Source organism: Acanthochromis polyacanthus, chromosome 21, assembly GCF_021347895.1.
Source record: "Acanthochromis polyacanthus isolate Apoly-LR-REF ecotype Palm Island chromosome 21, KAUST_Apoly_ChrSc, whole genome shotgun sequence".
Classification (NCBI taxonomy): Eukaryota; Metazoa; Chordata; class Actinopteri; family Pomacentridae; genus Acanthochromis; species Acanthochromis polyacanthus.
Genome location: NC_067133.1, coordinates 2076620 through 2098698, shown reverse-complemented (window position 1 = coordinate 2098698; position 22079 = coordinate 2076620). Strand labels below are relative to the sequence as shown.

Genomic DNA, 22079 nt, shown 5'->3' with positions numbered 1-22079 from the left:
GGTATGTATGCGTGTGTTTTTATATATATTTCTTTTGTTTTATTGTACTTTATTTCCTCATTTATTTCTAGATTTGGGTTTATATATTATTACAAGTTATTTTTTTAATTTGACTAGTTTTTTTCCTATATTTAGCTTGTTTTATTTTTTTGTTTTGCTCTTTTTATATTCGAGTATGTCTGTGTTTTTATAAATATATTTGTTTTGTTTTCATTTTACTTTATTTCCTCATTTATTTCTAGATTTGGGTTTATATATTATTACAAGTTATTTTTTTAATTTGACTATTTTTTTCCTATATTTAGCTGGTTTTATTTTTTTGTTTTGCTCTTTTTATATTCGAGTATGTCTGTGTTTTTATAAATATATTTGTTTTGTTTTTATTTTACTTTATTTGCTCATTTATCTCTAGATGTGGGTCTCACAGAGTTAAGAAAATAAAGTTATTTCTTGTCACATAAACTTTCAATAAATGAGAGGAAAGCAAATTGTACTTACATTTTTTAAAAATTCCTACTATCCCATTCATTCCTCTCATTTATTAGATGCATACACCACCTCTATTTTGTTACACAGCAAGAAAAATACACTTAATTTGAATTCTTGCATCATTCACATGCTCCATATAACAGTTAATAAATGCTTTATAACACGGTTTAAAAAAAATGTTGCCTATTTGGCTCATATTTAAAATATGTTTATGGATCGTGTTTGGTTTGTGAAAAGAAAGGGTTCTTTTTCTCTGAGAAACTTTTCAAACTTTTTATGGCTACTGAAATGCAACGATTATTAAAAAATAATACAGTTAAACTTCATAAACATCCCCAATGGAGTCAGCCCTGCTCGTCACAGTATGATCAGTGTTTCCACAGCTTAGTCGCACGGATGTTTTAGGGGTTTTAAAGGAACTTTTGAGCAGAATTAAATCAAACTGACGAAAAAATATTGACTCTGCATCGAGGTCGGTTCACTGTCGGTTAATTTAGTGTTTCGCTGATGCGTGGGGGACGTTTAACGGATATGACTGGGCATTAGAAATGCGAGAAGCTAATGAAAGGATCCACATAACAAGCATTGTTTTCAGTTTTGACCTGCCATGTTGAGTGTCCAATGGAAGCCCTTCAGTAGCCTGGCTCTCACATCTGAGCTTGGCCCGAGGCCTCTTGGAACACGTATATCAGCGCGGAGCACGGCGGATAGAAGTGATTGTTTTTGACTGACAATGTGTCTTCGTAAATACTTAGGACGTGTACGCGGCGCAGAGATATGACCGCAGGAACACGCGTGTGCGAGGCGCTGAAGCCCGGCGCGAGTGCACGTCTCGGTGTCTGGTGCAGAGTTGGTGGCTCAGTGAGTGTGCACATGGCAGCAGGAGCGCTTGGACTGGCGAAGCGAGAGGCACAGCTGCTTGGAGAGGATCTCCGTGGCATTTCTGTGTCTGTGTCCCCTTCTCCCTCCAAACACACACACACACACACACACACAGAGCACATCATACATACAGTATATACCCACACAAACACACACCCTCTCCATCACTCACGCCGCAGCAGCATCCTGGTAACAGATAGCTCCTGATTGGTGACTCCATCCGTGCTTTTCCCCTCATTGACTGCGCTTTGTTTATTTATATATTTATCAGCAGTCCCGGGAAGAGGATTCTTGGCGTGGGCGAGGCGGCGTGGCAGTGTGTGGAATGGCGTGGGAGAGGCAGAGTGACCCCGGGCTCAGGTGGCAGCTGTGTTATGACTTCTCTGCCAGGTCATGGTGGATGGTAGGATGGATGCTCCCTGTCGCTCCCTCATTCTCTGCTGATCGCTCTGTCTTCTGTTCTCGTCTGTTCTGTTCTGCTCTTCCTCTGCACTCGGTTGCGTCTTGTTTTTCTGGGATGAAACGTCCCACTCGCTGCAGACTCGCTGTTTGTTGTACATATTGTGCACGCTGCATGTTTCCACACAGTACATGTGAAAGGACCGTGTTCAGCCACTTGCTATGTGCGTATCCAAGATGTTTGATGCTTAAGGCCAAAGGAAAGCCAACTGTAGAGGCAGATTTTATCCTTGTTGAGGTTAGGATGCTGTCATGCGAAAATCATTTAAGATGAAGCAATGCTGATTATATACATTTGGCAAGTTTCTTCAAGTTCTGGTGGAGACAGTGCTACTTCTCCTGAAAAACACCCGGTTTCTCCTCTTAAATTCTAATCACAAGATCATTTGGGTGATTGACTCCATCAAAGATATCTGGGGCTTATCCCAAAGGATGAGAGGTTTTAATTAAAACCTGTTTTTTTTTTCCACCAGAGGAAATGATTCATACTTTTATTAAGGCCATGATACACTTTAGAGGCAGCACAGATATGCAGCTTTTTGCTTTACGAGGAACTCTGTTTTGAACTGGATCTGATTTCCTTCAACCCGTCTTACCTGCTGTGCTGTTGTGTGGATGCTGTTGCTGTTGTTTCACGTGCACTGTGCTACCTCTCCACTTCTATTTCCTGCAAAGCACCTGAGTTGAACTTCAGCTGCAGTAATTGTTGCCGTGCATTTGACCTTCAGCTTTCCTGTGACACAAACATGCACAGTTTGGGTGGGATCAGAGAGCTAATTTATTCCAGATTTCACATATTGACAGCATCAATCACGGCCATCTCTTGGTAGCGGCCGCTTTATTATTTCCTCTCATGTGGCGGTTGGTGTTGATCACAGAGGTGTCTCGAGGCCTGACACAGTTTGTAAACCCGAGGGTTCCTCTCGGTGCCAGCCTGCTGCGCTCGCTGCTATGTAGGGCAGAGCTAGGCCCTCCGCCTGGGTGGGAACGGAGTGGGGGAGGAAGAGAGGGAGACGGGGAGGGATGGCAGCCAGCACTGGGGCCCCATGCAGGGATGCAGGAGATGGAGAGCATGGAGGAGGGGTGGAAGGGTTACAGGGTGCTAAGGGGGGCAGAAAGAGGGGCAGAGGCTGGGCACGGCTGGCAAACGAGCATTCCCTCCGTCTGTGGACACGCAGCGTCTCAGCTCTCGGATACACAAAGCCTGCTGCGCCGGGCAGGTTTCACTGGGATTGTTAGTTTCAGAGCTTCGAGACACACAAGCCGTTTGTTTCCCGACGTTTTTATTTTGCTCCTGATAGAATTGTTTGTTTCTGAGACGAAAGCAGCAGTGGGAAAAATGTCCCTCTCAAAACAAGGGGGAAAAAAAAAAGCTCATTTCAAGGAAGTTTTACCTTCAAATAAGTGAAAAAAATCTGCTAATAGAACACGGAAGAAATGGCTTGGTCAGATTTCTTGAAATAAGATGTGATATTTAGAATACTGAGATCTTAAAATTAGCTGGGAAAATCTATTTTAAGCTCTATTTTACCAGGATTGTCAAGCTTAGGTGTCTTAAAATAAGCCAGATATGCTAAGAAACAAGAGCAGTTTTTCACTCAGAAATAGATTTTTGCTTTCATGTAACATCCTAATTTGAGATGTATTCAACTTATTGGGAGTTTTCTTGTAAAATTCAACTCAAAACAAGATCACTTCAAGATCATTTGACTTAAGATATTTAAGATGCATTGTCTTAAAACAAGTCCCTCCATCTTTTGCTGAAATGTCTCTTGTAAAGTGAATTTATCTTAAATCAAGTGGGATGAGACTTTTGTCTAAAAATAAGTAATGGGGAACTTATTAAATTCTGAAGGTTTTTTAGTTGACATTTTAGTGATATCCAGTCATTTTTTATTAAATACCGAGACATGAAACGACAAAACCGAGGCACAAAATAAGAAAATGCGACACAAAATGACAAAAATGAAACACAAAATGACAAAAACAAGATGCGAAACGACCAAACCGAGATACAAAAGGACAAAAACAAGACACAAAATGACAAAAATTAGACAGAAAATGACAACGACACACAAAATGACAAAAACAAGATGCGAAACAACCAAGCCGAGATACAACAGGACAAAAAAAATTACAAAAAACGAGACAAAAAGGTACAAAACCGAGACAAAATGACAAAAACGAGACCGAAAACTACAAAACCAAGACACAAAATGACAACAAAGAGACCGAAAACTACAGAACCAAGACACAAAATGACAACAAAGAGACAGAAAACTACAAAACCAAGACACAAAATGACAACAAAGAGACAGAAAACTACAGAACCAAGACACAAAATGACAACAAAGAGACAGAAAACTACAGAACCAAGACACAAAATGACAACAAAGAGACAGAAAACTGCAGAACCAACACACAAAATGACAACAAAGAGACAGAAAACTACAAAACCAAGACACAAAATGACAACAAAGAGACAGAAAACTGCAGAACCAAGACACAAAATGACAACAAAGAGACAGAAAATTACAAAACCAAGACACAAAATGACAACAAAGAGACAGAAAACTACAAAACCAAGACACAAAATGACAACAAAGAGACAGAAAACTACAAAACCAAGACACAAAATGACAACAAAGAGACAGAAAACTACAAAACCAAGACACAAAATGACAACAAAGAGACAGAAAACTGCAGAACCAAGACACAAAATGACAACAAAGAGACAGAAAACTACAAAACCAAGACACAAAATGACAACAAAGAGACGGAAAACTACAAAACCAAGACACAAAATGACAACAAAGAGACAGAAAACTACAAAACCAAGACACAAAATGACAACAAAGAGACAGAAAACTACAAAACCAAGACACAAAATGACAACAAAGAGACGGAAAACTACAAAACCAAGACACAAAATGACAACAAAGAGACGGAAAATTACAAAACCAAGACACAAAATGACAACAAAGAGACGGAAAACTACAAAACCAAGACACAAAATGACAACAAAGAGACGGAAAACTACAAAACCAAGACACAAAATGACAACAAAGAGACGGAAAACTACAAAACCAAGACACAAAATGACAACAAAGAGACGGAAAACTACAAAACCAAGACACAAAATGACAACAAAGAGACGGAAAACTACAAAACCAAGACACAAAATGACAACAAAGAGACGGGAAACTACAAAACCAAGACACAAAATGACAACAAAGAGACGGAAAACTACAGAACCAAGACACAAAATGACAACAAAGAGACGGAAAACTACAAAACCAAGACACAAAATGACAACAAAGAGACGGAAAACTACAAAACCAAGACACAAAATGACAACAAAGAGACAGGAAACTACAGAACCAAGACACAAAATGACAACAAAAAGACAGAAAACTACAGAACCAAGACACAAAATGACAACAAAGAGACGGAAAACTACAAAACCAAGACACAAAATGACAACAAAGAGACAGAAAACTACAGAACCAAGACACAAAATGACAACAAAGAGACAGGAAACTACAGAACCAAGACACAAAATGACAACAAAGAGACAGAAAACTACAGAACCAAGACACAAAATGACAACAAAGAGACAGAAAACTACAGAACCAAGACACAAAATGACAACAAAGAGACGGAAAACTACAAAACCAACACACAAAATGACAACAAAGAGACAGAAAACTACAAAACCAAGACACAAAATGACAACAAAGAGACGGAAAACTACAAAACCAAGACACAAAATGACAAAAGTGAGACAGAAAGCTACAAAACCGAGAGACAAAATGACAAAAACGAGACAGAATAGGACCAAGCCGATACACAAAACGAGAAGCAGGTCGTGTGATCTGGAACCATGACGCTAGAGGTAAAACAGTTTTATTGAGCTGTGGAGTTGAGATGATTTACACTGAACAAACAAAACGTGTTCCTTTTTTAAACTACAATGCGTTGTTTCATTCTGAACTTGTGGATTTCCCCGTCTGGTTGGAGCCTTGTCCGTTTCAGACGCCTAACAGTTCCACTAAAGAGACGTTTCCCATCTAAAATTTATAGATGCCGTCCTTATAAATAGCACTTTGAGGCCCGAAAGAGTAATAGCGTCTAATATTTCACCAGAAAATAAATGGTAAGCAAATGTTTCGTTAATTAATACAAATTTCCGTGTCAGGATTTTGTGTTGTAGCGGTACTACGTTATGATTTATTGCTCTCGTTATCAATAATTGGGGCACCACCTAGCATTGTAATGGCTAGGACATTTATTAATTAACATTAATAAAATTATTAATATTCATAAAAATTTTGATCAATCTCATATCAAAAAGTCTTGAATCCTCGTTTAAATTGACCACATTCTACACAAAGAAACACAAGACTGTAATTTGGTCTATAATGAGGTATTTATTAACTATTCTATGAAAATAATGACAAGTGAACTATGTACAATGTAGATATGGTGTGTGTGTGTGTGCGTGCAGGACTACGTGTGTGCGTGGAATGTGGGAGTGTGTGTGTGGTGTGTGTGCATGTGTGAGGGATGTGGAAGTAGGTGCGAGAGAGAAGGAAATATGGTGAGGATTAGCCAGAGCTAACCTGACGAGGTAACCGGTAATTTGGATTAAGAATTCTAATGATTTGTAAAAGAATAAATTGATGAAGTGAATTAAATGACCAAGCGGTTAGTACATCACCCATAGAATGGAATCAGAGCAAACTCAGCTGGAGTTATTGAAGTGAACCGTCATGGGGCTGGGACTTGCTGGGCCTTCAGATTATGCACACGGTCTGGACCGGCAGGTTCGGAACGGTGCGTCGTCGTTGTGGCCACGCCTTGATGTCCTGCCGCGGGTTGATCGGTTCTATGCAAAGACCTGATCCAGCAGATCTCCGGAGTTCTCAGCTGAGTGCTTAAAAATGATGGTTCTCAGGCTTTAGCCAAGAAAAATGGGTGTTGATGAAGAATTGTCAAAATTAAGAAAAATAAATGCTGGTTCTGAATCGGTTCTTCAGATTAAAACGAATAACGTTGGTTTAAAATTGAGCAAAATGTCTCCTTAAGTTACAAAAATATTAAGAGATAAATAGTTAACAAACTTAGATGGTGAGGGAATTTCGAAAATAGGAAAAACGCGCTTTAGGTAAGAAAATAATGAGAGAGACTTTGGTTGGCCTCTCAGGAAGAGAGGGGTAAGAAGAGAGGGTCGTAAGGGCGTAAGAGAGTGAAGATGTGGGCTACGGCTGACTTTATCTGTGGGTCCAGCTAAGGGGAGGACCTGGGCGGAGAGAGAGAACTTTTAGGCGCGAGTCTGGTGGAATTTGGAATCTCTTTGTTCTCACAGAGTAGAGAAGAAAGAGGAATCCAGAATGGATTAAAATATGATATTAAACGCGCAAAACACGATCTGTCTATCTCACCATATTCAGTTGTGTGGAAGTGAAATGTGTAGATTAATACATATGTTCATATGATGTGAATCATTTCATTCATAACTGTATGTTTATGTTTATGACATTAAAAATATGTATCACAGTGAGAATATAACAACAAGTCAGAGATTTGGTAACAGGTAAATACAATGGTCATCATTCAACCTAAATGGAGAGGAAATTCAGAGGTTAATAAGGGAATTCAGTCCAAAATCATAGTATCCTGGGGAAGAAATGATTAAACATCACAAATTAGTATCTAGACTTCTGTGAAAGATAGAATCTTGATTTTCGGATATGTTAATGATGAATGATTTCCATTGACATTGGTAATTCTGTAAACACAAAATATATTCCAGAAATATTAATTTGGCAAGGTTTTTAAGTTCAGTTCCAGTCTCTTTGTTTCAGTCAAAGAGAGAGAGAGGGTGACTCCAGCCTTCAGCCATAAAGTTTTACGACTTGTTATCTGATCTGTGGAATGCAGAGACATCTCCGGCTGAGGGTCTCCTGAAGCTGAAAAGGGATTTTAGCATGAAAGTTCATTAAACAAACATCCATAGCATATAATTGAAAGTCATTGTCTTTTAAAAAGAAGAAGTTATTCCAGGGGTTTAAATGTTCACATGAGCTCCATCCTTCTGTGAATGAAAACCTACAGAAATACAAATGTCTCAATCCTCCTATAGAGATGGGTGTTGGTCAGTGCTGGAGAGAGAGACAGCTTATCTGAGTTTTGATCAGCTCAGGAATTCCAGAGCCTTTGCAGTCTTGCTACATATTCCCCCACTTTGGAGCGATGTTCGTTGTATCAGACGAACTTCGGTCCAACATCAAGGTCATCCGTGGTGTCAGGATCAAACTCAGATGCTGCTCTGATTCAGGGCTGATGTTTATTAGTATCAGGAACAGGAATCCTAAGGGTTAGTGGGTTAGCTCCTGAAACAGCTTTATTACTGACTAGTAAGGTAAAGTAAAAGAATCAAGATTCTAATAAAGAGTAGATAAGTCCTATGGGCTTAGAGAATAAAAATAAAACAAAATAAGGTAAATTAAAACAAACCTAAAGCTATATATGTCACTTCTGAAAATGTAAATCCTTACAGAAGTGTTAGATCATGGTTAAATTGTCATTTAACCGTATGAGAGGTGTAATTGTCAGTAGTAATGAATCCAAGGTGTTGTGTTAGAGTGAGAGGATATGTGTATGATTTACCTAAAGCTGGTGTCTTGAAACGTGTCAGACAGAAGTATATTTATCTACTGGGTGAGCAGACAACCTGGAAAACAGAGAGTTATGAATTCACAGTACTAGCAGTGATAAGAGACGCGAATCTTATGTTAACGAGAATCAAAACAGAGGCTACGGTCAGTTGTGCACTTGATACGATGGGTTTAACCCCCACTTGTACCTACGGAGTTTAACGAGGGTGCTAATAAAAATATTAAAGGGTGAACTTAATTGAAGACAAGACACCTGTGGTTGAGAGGACCTCAAGTGATTTTTCACTGAGTCTAAAAGGAAGGACAACAGCTCTGTTTGTGTTAGTATTAGTAAACTGTCTTGGTTTGTTGTGATTATATTATTTAATTTGGTAATTTCCTGACAATTTGATTGTATGGTTGTTTAGTTGTTAAAGTTAGGCTTATGATTGTAAAGTTATTTATTTCCTTTTATCTGCTGATTCAAAGTTGAATTTGTAAACTTAGTAATTTATTTCTTTGCCTGTTAATTTTACAATTGGATTTGTAAAATTAAGTTATTTAATTTTGTTCTATTCTACACCTGTTGTTTTTCTCTAGGACGTTTAGTTTTTCCTAATTATCTATTTAGTTCTGGTATGAGATCTGACTGATTTATTGCTTCCCATGCAGTCTTTATGAAGTTTTGGTGCGATTTTTATGTATTCATTTAAAGTGGAAGGGTTTTTGTCCCTATCGATTTTGTTTTGATAGATTACAGGATAGATTTTGTCCTTAATCCTGAAGTTGTCAGACCATTGAGGGAGGAGCTTTCGATCGAGCTTACCCCCACTTGGTTTAGTGTTCTCAGGTGGTTGGGCAGAGAGGTAGGACCATGTTTTGTCCCCCACTTGGTGGTTATTTTGCATGAGGTTTTGGTCACTTACGTCAGTCATATAGTGGGAAGCTGTGTGAGCTGTATCAACACAGGCTTCCTCTGGCTGGAAGAGCAGGTGCAGTAGTAGAATCCTTTGTCTACCTGTCATTATTTTAAGGAGTGGAACTTTGGTCACTTCATGTGGAGTTCCTGTGATGGCTATCAGAAGTAGGAGTAGTCTGGTTTTAAACTTTCTGTGGTTGGCTTTTCCTATCTGACCTGAAGTCTGGTGAACGGTGTGCAGGCTGGGATTTGCCCATAGTGATTCATGGCCGTGTGTCAACGTCACCCCCCTGTGGTTTTGGGTCACCACGAACGAAGGTGAAGTGAGAGGGCCAAAAGCATGAAAAAGTAGGCCGATGAACACCAGAAACGTGGCGAGGACAGTAGAGAGGAGCCAAAAGTGAGAAGCCGAGGAGAAGTGCAGAGAGCGCAGAGTGTAGGTATTAGCACTCACAAGATCCGGAACCGGGCCCTGTGTGTCACAGCAAAGCGAAGGCAGGGTCATAAGGTCAGAGTCAGCTGCCAGGGAGACCAACACAGGAGAGTGAGTGGCCTGTGGGGCAGCAGAGGGAGGGCGAGTGAGCTCACTGGCCGACAGGGTGGGTGGGTGGGCACAAGATTCTGGGCTGGGCTGACATGTGGAGGCACCTGTCCAAGGAGTGTCCACAGGAACGTTCTGGATGGAAAAAGGAAGACCAGGGTCTAGTGGAAGCTGGAGGTTATGCAGTGCGGCCCTGCTGGTGCACTTGATACCTGCAGTTTCAGTGACATATTCAGACTGTGGACAGAGGTGGGTTGCAGGAGTGGAGTCATCCACTGTGCAGAGGAAAACATCATATGGGCTCTGTGGAACCTGTAAGGTGTCGTCTGTGTGCTCTTGTCTGTAACTCTGTGTCACAGTGTCATCAGGAGCTGCGATTGGCAGAGGCTGGCGGACCTGTGCATAGATTACAGAGCGTTTAAAGTCAATTATGGGTTCAAAGCGGTTGAGAAGGTCTTTCCCCATAAGGAAAGGAGTGTTGTCCAGAGATGACACATACACTGGATGGATCAGTGTCATATGTCCTATCTGAAGCATCAATTCAGCCCTAGTGGACAACGTGACAGTTGTCTGTGCATATGGCTGGATGTTTAAGTCACAGAACTGACAATCAGACTGTCTACCTGTCCTGTGCAGTCTGTGTTGTAGTTCCTGGAAAAGAGGGAGTGACATTATTGTGATGTCGGCTCCAGTGTCCAGAAGTGCGTCCTGATCCAGGACACCTTCAATGGTTATCGGTAGGTGAAATGTTCGGCCTGTTCCTCCCTTTTCAGTGAGGTTGCTCAGGAATGTCATAGGACCAGGGAATGCATTGTTCTCAAAATTTTCATCATCAGAGTCTGGTTGGACTTCTGAGAGCGCACTGAGGGGTTCTCGGTCATCGCCCCCTGTTGGGAATCTAGCGTGTCAGTCTCAGGGTCTGAGTCAAAGTCAGGTTCATCAGCTTCCCAGTTTGACATATGTTCTGTGTCATCTGGTTGGCTGGCAGGGTTGTCATATTCATGGTTGGGGTCTGAGTGCATTGCATCGACATGAGGTCCCAAGTAGAATTCTTCTCCAGCCGTGGTTGACGGACTGAAGGAATCGGTGAAGGAAGACACAGATGTTACAGAGTCACGCTCTGACTTCTTCTGTTTCTTCCTGACCTCTTGGAGCAGCTGTTTAAGCTCCTTTACTTTTTGGGAAATGTGAGGGATGTCAGACTCACCCGTTCCACTGACGTGGTTCCGTCTGGGTCTGCCTTTCTCATCATTCCTATGCGAGTAGTTGTCACGGGATGCACCACGACTGTGATGTCTGTCCCAACGGTTCGACCGTCCCCTTCGTGGGTGACCTGGGGGCCGAGTTTGGTTAGGAACAGGTTTCATGTGGTCCTGGCGTCCGCCAGTCCAAGGTGGTTTGACAGGTTTGTGGGCCTGCCTAGGTCCCTGAGGTGAGGACTGTTTCGGTGTTGAGTCAGGCCGCTTAGCTTGTGGTGGATGAGTAATCCGACCATGTGAATTGTGGCCTGAAGTTCTTTCAAGCTCCATCAGTGAGGGAGGGCTGTCAAGACGCAGAACAATGTTATGTTTTGCTGATCTGGACTGACTCTGTCTCTGTTTAAAGAAGCCTTTTGCAGCCAGCTCACGTAGCTGTCGGCTGTCTAAGGAGCGTGGACAAGCCGACACTCCAAGGTGGTAGCTAGTAGTAGGATGCAGGTGTTCGACAAAGAGAGATTTGAATTGCAAATCTTCCTCCATTCCCGGTTTGTTTTGGGATCCAAAGTAGGCTAGACGTAGCCTGTGGTAATATTGATGGGGATTCTCTGATCGTCCCTGTTTGACACGAAGGGCAGGTATCAGGCCAGTGTCTGGCATGAGGTCGCGATATTCCTCTTTCAGGGCCTGACACAGCTTTTCAAAATCAGTTCTGACATTGAGAGGTTGGCGGTCGATAAAGCTGCTGACATCACGACTGGATGTCATCTTTACCAGACAAATCTTGTCATCTACTGAGGCGAGTGGACGCCTCTTCAAAAAGAAGTTGATGTCAGACACGTAGGTTAGGATGTCATAGTTGGAGTCATTAAAATTTGGTTCAAAACGCTTTATGTGTCGAGCTATGCTGTCTAAATCACGGACTGTGGAACCCTGGGGTAATGGGTTTCTCTGAGCTGCTGGAGGAGATGAGGTGTATCTCCCCGGTTCTGTGAGCTCAGCTTCAAGTTCAGCTAGCTCTTTTGGTTCGATCTTTTGAATTTCTAGTGGTTCTGCAGCTCTGACTTCAGCGTCATGCAACTGTCGTTCGAGGTTTGCCACATAGCTGCTGTTGTCTTTGATTTGAGATTTTAAGTCATTGTTTTCAAACACAGCTTTCTTTAGAAGGTGTTTGGTTTCTGTATAGTCCTTCTTGGACTGTTCCAGCTCTGTCTCTACAGTTTGAAGCTGGATTTGTTGGTTAGAAATTGCTTCTTGCAATCGGTCATTTTCTGTCTTTAATTGATGTATTTCTTGGTTTGATTCAGCATTTTTGCTTTGAAGTTGAGTGATTTGGGCTTCCGATTCAGCAACATGTGTCTGGGCTTCTACCCTAGCTTGGTGTTCTTGCTCTATCTGGGTTTTAGTAGTTTGGTTCTGCTTTCTTAATAGTTCATTTTCCTGATTGCGGGCTTTTAGAGTTTTTGTTGTTCTCTCTAAGAGTTGAAAAGTGTTTTGAAGTTGTGCTGACATCACAGCAGCCATTTTCCCTAAGATTCTTGACAAAAATTTTTTTGTTTGTGTGTTTTTGAGATCGCTTCTGTCAGGAGCTCTGTCATTTTGGTTTCAAGGGTAGAAGGACCAACATTTTGGATTTTTCTTACATATCCAGGTAACATGTCTTCAGTCAAGCCACTTAAAGCGTCATCTAAGCTCATCAGCGGGTCACTGAGGTCAGACGCATCTGGGGCCATGTTTGTTAATGAGAGCAAACGGACAAATGTTACAAACAAATTTACAACGAAACAATTTTAGCACAAGTTGGGCTGGAAAAGTTCTGTTTTTGGAATCGGAACAACCATAACAACAAGTGAGATTATTCAAATGCAGTTAGATGTTCTCAAAAAGAAGAGTTTAAATAATTTGGTCAACAGCCTGGATTTATTTACATTTGTTTTTGTAAGATTAATTGTTTCAGTGTTCAAGTTTAGAAGCTCAATTACCATAGGTAAAGGAGAACTAATTCAGCATTGGTTAGTTAAAGGCATTCAGTTGTGTAAAACCATTTAACTATGAAAAAGTTTCAAAATAAACATTAAATTACAAGCTTGATTATGCACATTAAATGTTTACCTAAAATGTGCTCAACTGATTAGTTGATGCAAAAACAACTCACTTAACTTTTGTTTAAGTGATGAGTCAGAATCTGTGAAAATTGCTTAGGTTCAGAATCTGAACTGAAAATCAAAAAGTGGATTAAAATTCAATAGTGGGTTAAAATCAATTGAATAAGTGCATGAAATGTTTAATAATAGCTCTTAACTACAATAGTTCAGTTTTACATTCAAAAATAAGTCATGCTTTTCGATTAAAATGCGTTTCAATGGCTTACATGTATTAGAAATTGCAGTTTTTCTGCTTTAAGTGTAACACTTCGAAACAGCCACAAGATGGTGCCACTGGGCTTGTTCTTAATTTGGTGGTTGAAGACCGGGCTAATGCTAGTTAGCTCGCTGCTAATGCTAGTTAGCTCGGCGGCTAATTGTGCCTTATCTAATAAAATTAGGTCGCTGTGGATCTTAGCAAACAGCGAACGAAGGTTATATTTAACCAAGCAATGAATGTGTGTTGGGCACGAGACAAATGCTAAATTACCTCAAGCTGCCGAAGCAGAGTTAGCAAGTTCGGTTAGCTACTCCGAACGCTAACTGGGAGGCTTTTGAACAAACTATGCGTTCCGGACGTTTCATCGGTAAGGCATAGCACTGTTCATGAATTTCAGGCCTTATTTTTAATTGTTTTAGTCGACAAATAAACTGTATCAAGATGGATAAAACTTTCGAAACAACAACTCAAAGAGCTCAGGCTAGTTTAGTTAGCAACACAGGGACTGACTGCAGCTTCAGCTGACGTCACGGATCAACAGCGCTCACGGCAAAACAGATTAATAAAACACAAGTGCGTCCACTAATGTTATCAATCCGACGTGATATAAAAACAAAACAGCGTTTCAAGCAGTAAATTACTTACACAATTTGATTAAAGGAAGACATATGCTCACACAGCAGATAAAGAACCAGTGTATGTGAATGAATGGCAGAGGGAGGCTTCAGCTCCCGGTGATTGAATAATAGTGTTTCTTTGTGCAAAAAAGGTTTTTAATCGGCCTCGGACGGGGAACCAATATATGTAGCGGTACTACGTTATGATTTATTGCTCTCGTTATCAATAATTGGGGCACCACCTAGCATTGTAATGGCTAGGACATTTATTAATTAACATTAATAAAATTATTAATATTCATAAAAATTTTGATCAATCTCATATCAAAAAGTCTTGAATCCTCGTTTAAATTGACCACATTCTACACAAAGAAACACAAGACTGTAATTTGGTCTATAATGAGGTATTTATTAACTATTCTATGAAAATAATGACAAGTGAACTATGTACAATGTAGATATGGTGTGTGTGTGTGTGCGTGCAGGACTACGTGTGTGCGTGGAATGTGGGAGTGTGTGTGTGGTGTGTGTGCATGTGTGAGGGATGTGGAAGTAGGTGCGAGAGAGAAGGAAATATGGTGAGGATTAGCCAGAGCTAACCTGACGAGGTAACCGGTAATTTGGATTAAGAATTCTAATGATTTGTAAAGAATAAATTGATGAAGTGAATTAAATGACCAAGCGGTTAGTACATCACCCATAGAATGGAATCAGAGCAAACTCAGCTGGAGTTATTGAAGTGAACCGTCATGGGGCTGGGACTTGCTGGGCCTTCAGATTCATGCACACGGTCTGGACCGGCAGGTTCGGAACGGTGCGTCGTCGTTGTGGCACGCCTTGATGTCCTGCCGCGGGTTGATCGGTTCTATGCAAAGACCTGGTCCAGCAGATCTCCGGAGTTCTCAGCTGAGTGCTTAAAAATGATGGTTCTCAGGCTTTAGCCAAGAAAAATGGGTGTTGATGAAGAATGTCAAAATTAAGAAAAATAAATGCTGGTTCTGAATCGGTTCTTCAGATTAAAACGAATAACGTTGGTTTAAAATTGAGCAAAATGTCTCCTTAAGTTACAAAAATATTAAAAGATAAATAGTTAACAAACTTAGATGGTGAGGGAATTTCAAAATAGGAAAAACGCGCTTTAGGTAAGAAAATAATGAGAGAGACTTTGGTTGGCCTCTCAGGAAGAGAGGGGTAAGAAGAGAGGGTCGTAAGGGCAAGAGAGAGCGATGATGTGGGCTACGGCTGACTTTATCTGTGGGTCCAGCTAAGGGGAGGACCTGGGCGGAGAGAGAGAACTTTTAGGCGCGAGTCTGGTGGAATTTGGAATCTCTTTGTTCTCACAGAGTAGAGAAGAAAGAGGAATCCAGAATGGATTAAAATATGATATTAAACGCGCAAAACACGATCTGTCTATCCCACCATATTCAGTTGTGTGAAAGTGAAATGTGTAGATTAATACATATGTTCATATGATGTGAATCATTTCATTCATAACTATATGTTTATGTTTATGACATTAAAAATATGTATCACAGTGAGAATATAACAACAAGTCAGAGATTTGGTAACAGGTAAATACAATGGTCATCATTCAACCTAAATGGAGAGGAAATTCAGAGGTTAATTCTGGAATTCATTCCAAAATCATAGTATCCTGGGGAAGAAATGATTAAACATCACAAATTAGTATCTAGACTTCTGTGAAAGATAGAATCTTGATTTTCGGATATGTTAATGATGAATGATTTCCATTGACGTTGGTAATCCTGTAAACACAAAATACATTCCAGAAATATTAATTTGGCAAGGTTTTTAAGTTCAGTTCCAGTCTCTTTGTTTCAGTCAAAGAGAGAGAGAGGGTGACTCCAGCCTTCAGCCATAAAGTTTTACGACTTGTTATCTGATCTGTGGAATGCAGAGACATCTCTGGCTGAGGGTCTCCTAAAGCTGAAAAGGGATTTTAGCATGAAAGTTCATTAAACAAACGTCCATAGCATATAATTGAAAGTCATTGTCTTTTAAAAAGAAGAAGTTATTCCAGGGGTTTAAATGTTCACAGGAGTTCCATCCTTCTGTGAATGAAAACCTACAGAAATACAAATGTCTCAATCCTCCTATAGAGATGGGTGTTGGTCAGTGCTGAAGAGAGGGAGAGCTTATCTGAGTTTTGATCAGCTCAGGAATTCCAGGGCCTTTGCAGTCTTGCTACAAGGTCATGTCTAATGGACAGCTTGACCTTCTGGTAAAAATGCAGCAGAGAATCCACAACACATTTTAACATTCACATTCATAGACTTGAGAAAAGGTGAGAAACCCGTCGCGCTTTATTAATAACTTCATAACATCTAGAAAGCAAGCCCATTAATTATGTATTAATAGCAGCAGAAGGTGCCTCTTTTCTCACCCATAATCCTTTGTACAGGTTCACCTTTTCTTACTTGTTTGCATATAATTTGGACAATGAAATAAAGAGAACTATGCCAACTCTTTACTATTTGCTATCAAACCAGATTCTTTTAGTGACCCTTTGCTGAAGAGGCTTCTGAATTCGAACACGGACACATGCCCGCAAACACACACAGTAACAGTGTCACATATGCAGGGTTAATAGGCACTTAGCATCACGGACTCTCGCAGGTTCTGACTCCCCCTTCCCTAATCAGAGGCTTCTAACAGGCAATTACATCACGCTTCTGCTGGAAGAGGCCGTTCCAGCCCAACCACTAATGTCATGGAAAACTCATTGCAGACCACGAAAAGAGATGGAGGAGGATAATAAGACATGATCAATGGCCTTTTCTGCTTCACGCTGTCGCTGTGGTCATCTATGAACTCTTAATCTGCTCTCCCACTATCACAACTTCTGTTTGGATATCTGATGTGCAGCATAATGTGTACCTAAAAGGACTCTAAGTCAGTCTTGTCTTTTTGCAGTCTGACACTCGGGCTCAACAACAGGAAAAGATCTTTCCTGTCAGCACACATGCCAAGACGTAATCCAACGTACAATACATTACAGGAAATCTCAACGCCTTCCTTTACCTCATTCATGAGTCAATATTGGCATCTGCTGGTGAAGATTGTGTATTACAGTGCAGCCCACGCTTCAGGACAACCTGTGTGCAGTTAAAGGCTCAATGATCTCTGCATAAAAACATTTCAGGGCAACTCAAAACGGACTTTGCCACTTCTATTTGTGGAGAATAATTATTGATACCGAAAATCCACATGAGGAAACATTCTAATACTTTACCTGCCAATAGCGAAATGTGTGTTTAGCTCTTAGAATGGACATGTCTCTGGGGAATGAAAGAGAGTCATGATCACATTTCACATTTGTATTTCAGGTTTCAGATACTCCCAGGTTTAATTCATTCAGGTGAACAAAAGGGGATTTCCAGTCTATGCTAAGTGTTTTTGTGTGCGTGTGCATGTGTGTGTAAGCGTGTGTGTGTGTGTGTGTGTGTGTGTGTGTGTGTGTGTGTGTGTGTGTGTGTGTGTGTGTGTGTGTGTGTGTGTGTGTGTGTGTTGCGCCTGTTGCTCTCTCAGCTTTATCAGTGCTGGCTTCCTCTTTGAAACTGTGTTGTCTCAGTTTTCTGCAGCACAGTCTCTGATGTGGTTTGTGAGTCATACTGTGGTAAATATACACATTTGTGCATGCACACACACAGACCGAGTCACAAACACATGTATTCACATCCACACTGTCATGGTCACTAGTTAGTATTCCCTTTGCATTCATCTTACACTTTGGTGGATCAATACACAGTAAGCTCACTGGCATAAGCTCCCAGACTGTCTCAGGTGAGCAGAACACAGTTAAGCCTCAGCAACAGACCAAAAGAAAAAAAAGTTCACATCTTCACTTCACATATTCACAGCCACGCTAGACAGTGAAGTCAAAGCCCTCAAACTTTATTAAAAATATCACATTGTGCTGTGTGGGGATATTCTGGGGGTCACCATGGCAACAGACATCCAAGTGCCACACGCACGAACGTGCACACCTGCCTGCAAGTGTTCCTACTTCTGCCTCTGAGCCTGCCTGTTAGACAGTATCTAGGTGCTGTTTGCTAAATGTGGCAGGACAGAGAAGCGACAGTAGAAATGCCTTTGTTCTCAGAGAAAGGAGCACACATCTCTGTCAAGGTGTTAATCAGCCATTGTGAGACTGGAAAGTTGTTAGGATTGTGCTCGTTTCAGCTGTGAGATGCACAACCTTTTGTGTGAAACAGAGCTTTGTCGCCAGACTTTGTAAAGAATGCAATAAAGTGAGTGACAGCTTCTTTGAAAGCACTCAATACTCTGTTTGTCCTTGCCAGCAGGGGATCTGGCAGTTACAGTATATTTACCTGTTATGTCATTAAAACTTTCAGACAGCACTAAGCTGAGTATGATGTGGAAAGCCTGCTATGGATATGTTGCATATATAGTTCTGTCGTTCACTCAGTTAAGTGTGAAATTTGAAACAGTCACCGTTCTTTGATTGCGTCGTGCGTCTCTGTGGAGGAGCTGGGAAAGTGTGCGCTTTGAGGCGTCGACTTCAGGTTAACGTGATGATTTGTGATGTCAGCTTTGCAAAGGGTGGGCAGTTGTTTTTCAGTGTCTAAACGAGATCCAGTGACTCATGTGGAGAAAAATCGGAGACGTGGACTGGGTGACTGACAGTATCGGTTTGACTCGTCATGCTGAGCCTTGCCACCGATACACAGCAGTGAACTTAGTATTTTCTTGTGGACATTAGTCAATGCCAGATAGAAAATCAAACCACACAGAAAAATGACCTATGAATATAAAGGCCGGCTGTATTTTGTATTTCTTGTCTGTGGAAATGTCAGATGATCTTTGTGTGATGTTATGTATTTTATGAATCGACACAACAGAAACTGCCCTACAGACCATTACGAGGTGATAATGTTATACATAGTTGAGAAGCTCAGACTGCTTGTGTGCCCTCTGATTGCTGCCATACATATTCTAAAGGCATCTCAATAAAATTACTGACATATTCTACTACTGGCTATAGTATGTCGATATAATTATTGATGCGCTATACTACTTCTAGTACAGTAGGGGTGTGACATAATAATAACCAGATACAGGTGAAAATATGTCACATATTTCAAATGACTTCATTATTTATGTGTCAGGTTGTCTCCCAGGAGTTTGTGTGTGTAATAGATCATGTTTGGAAATGAAATCGCATTTAGATGTTTCTCATTGCGGCACGCTTGTCTGCGAGCATGTGTGTGAGTGTGTGAATGTATGCATGAGTATGTGAGTCACGCACCACTATCCAGCCCCCTGGGCTTCGAGTTCTGACGCCCATCTTTCAGCTCCTCTACTGCACACTGAACCCAGTGAACCTTCTGCTGTTTACACTCTCCCCCTCCTCCTGGTTGCTCTGTCTCTATTTATCTCTCTCACACACTCTCATGCTCATCTATTCTCCCTTCGTCTCTCTCTTGCTTTCTCTCTCTCCGTCTCCCTCCAGCTCCCTACAGTACATCTCTCATTCTCACGCATTCTCGGCTCTCTGGTGTTCTTAGTCTTTTCTCTCACAACCCTTCCTCCGTCTCTCTTTATAACTGTGCCTCTGTGTGTCTACCTCTGCAGATCAAGACTTTTTCAGACAACCCAGGAAAGGGTTGTGTCTTTCAGTGTGTAGATGTGTGGTCACAGGAGCAGACAGACTGACAGAAAGAGAGGAGATGACAGAGGGATGAGTGGCTTGCAAACGGATAGATGAGGAAGTTCTTGTTTTTCAGACATGATACTTAAGATGTTGCTGGAGATGAAATCACCACAGATATCCTGATTCTCAGCCTCCACCTGCTCTTCACTGCTGTCTACCTCCTCCACATCCTCACTATCTCCATGCCATCATCACTATCATCATCGCCGCTCTTCCGAACACAAACATGCGCCCGCTCCATCAGGTTGCAGAAAGTCGAGCAGCTGCTGTGTCGTCAGCCCTCTGGTGCCCACACCGAGCCCCTTCTGTCCGTTACAACTTTGTCCAACGGCAGACTGGTAACAATGTGGCTCTGTTTCTGTGTCCACGCCTGTGTCAGCAAATCTCTTGTGTTTTTTTTTCTTTTTTCTTTTTTCATGAATGATAAGCGCGTGGGCCTGGGATAGTAGGAGAGGAAGGTCCGGGGCATGCCACTCATGTCAGCTCCTCCAGCTAGAGCGACGTGCCATCGGAGCCTCCGGTTGATGTAACTTTACCCATTAAAAAAACAAAACAAAACAGTAGTGTCATCTTTGGCCCATGATTTCTGAATTGCTTCGTTTGAAATTCTCTGGTGGATTGTGGCACCAAAACACGCTATTAATAATCCTAGTTGAGTGTGAGTGAGTGAGCCAGTGTGTGTGTGTGTGTGTGTGTGTGTGTTGGACACAGCTTGAAAGTCCATTGAGCTGTGTAGAGGAGGTGAGCAGAGTGTGCATCACATGGCATGCACCTCAAAAGAGCACATTTATCTGCGCCAGAGAACAGTTTGTCTCTGTGTTGGCGGGTTCGCATGTGCATTTGAAAGTGTGTGTGAATGTGTGCAAGGTATGTAGTACATGCGTGTGTGAAGATGCGTACGCAGTGTGAGATCGTTATAATGGGAATTATGCATTCACTGTAAGTCACAGGGTTCATTTCCATACAACAACTGAACAGTTTTGCTGCTTCCGAGCCTCAGTCATGTATGAAATCAACATGCTTGTCACTTTACCAAGCCTGTTGCTTGGTCATACATGACACTGGTTTCAAATAATGCGAATCAGTGGGAATAATTCTTTTTTGTTTATTTCATGCTGTCATGCTTTCTCTCCCTGAGGCAGAGCGGCCTTCTTGGCAGCATCTCTTCACTTTGTGGCACACGTTGGGAACCCCAGATCTGGTCACGGATAGCACAGATACACTGTAAACGGCTAATCGGGTATCAAACCAGCGGAGAGGAAAAAGCGCCTCCACTCCGTGTCTCATTCATTATTCACAGCCAGCAAATGAAGTTGGTACAGTGGGAGCAATCAATTATAGATGAGAGAAGGTAGGAGGGAAAGAGAGAGAGAGATGAAGGGGATCGAGAGAGGCCTACCTTGCATGCAGCAGAGCTTTAGCATGTCACTGAACATCACAGTGGCGTTCTGCAACCTGCCTGCACACGGCTTCTCAGGTAATGCACTCTGGATTCTGCGCAGAGAGAAGTGTGCATGCACTTTTCACACCACACCTATAGCATGTATTTGATGACAGCTCTGTATGCCTATTTAACAGTCTCTTGGTTGACTTTTGTGTGTGTGTTTGTGTGTGTGTGTGTGTGCACTGTTTTTCTATGGCTCGCTGCACTGACACAGTCATAGCGAAACTGCGTTTGGTCTTTTCACAAATGTCGAGCAACAGTCATATCGTCCCCTTGGTAGGCTACAGCTTGTTCCGAAACCAGGATATAAAATTGGTCCAGATGCAGCATTTTAGAATTATCACACTCGCAGTCTTGCGTCTTCTCCTTTACGTTTGAGTCAAGAGGCCTTTTGTCTGTTCTCATCGCTCTTAGTAGCTACAGTACATGTTACACATATCAGACCACAAACTGATTTTCTAAGATAAATTTAGTGGTGATTCTAGGAATTAACAAGCTTTAACACAAAACATTCTTGTTGCAAAGAATTATCGTTGTTGGTTGCACCTCACTGGTAGAAATGTTACCATCTACAGTACCCTCTGACTCATGCCTTGCTCCTATCGATACTATAATCTTTCGCATTTGGTGATTTCGTTTCAATGAAATTGAGCAATAGCTTTGATCACAATGTGCAATTTTGTGGGACTTTCCTGGATAATGAAGTAGCACTTTACCTCTAGTTAATGTTCATCTTCATCTGTGCCATTTAGCCAAAGACACAGTTTCACAACTCCAACTTGTGGCACTTTGATAAACATTTATATTCACGATG

The 22079-nt window shown here is 41.4% G+C and overlaps 1 protein-coding gene across 1 annotated transcript in view; it reads left to right on the top strand.

The window, feature by feature from the left end:
* Positions 1-1643: 1643 nt before the first annotated feature.
* Positions 1644-22079, top strand: part of nfixb (nuclear factor I/Xb) — a 236396-nt gene continuing 215960 nt past the window's right edge. The window contains exon 1 of the mRNA XM_051940976.1: positions 1644-1774. Within this exon, the coding sequence (XP_051796936.1) occupies positions 1697-1774 (78 nt within the window). The 5' untranslated portion in view covers positions 1644-1696. The remainder of the gene's footprint in view (positions 1775-22079) is intronic.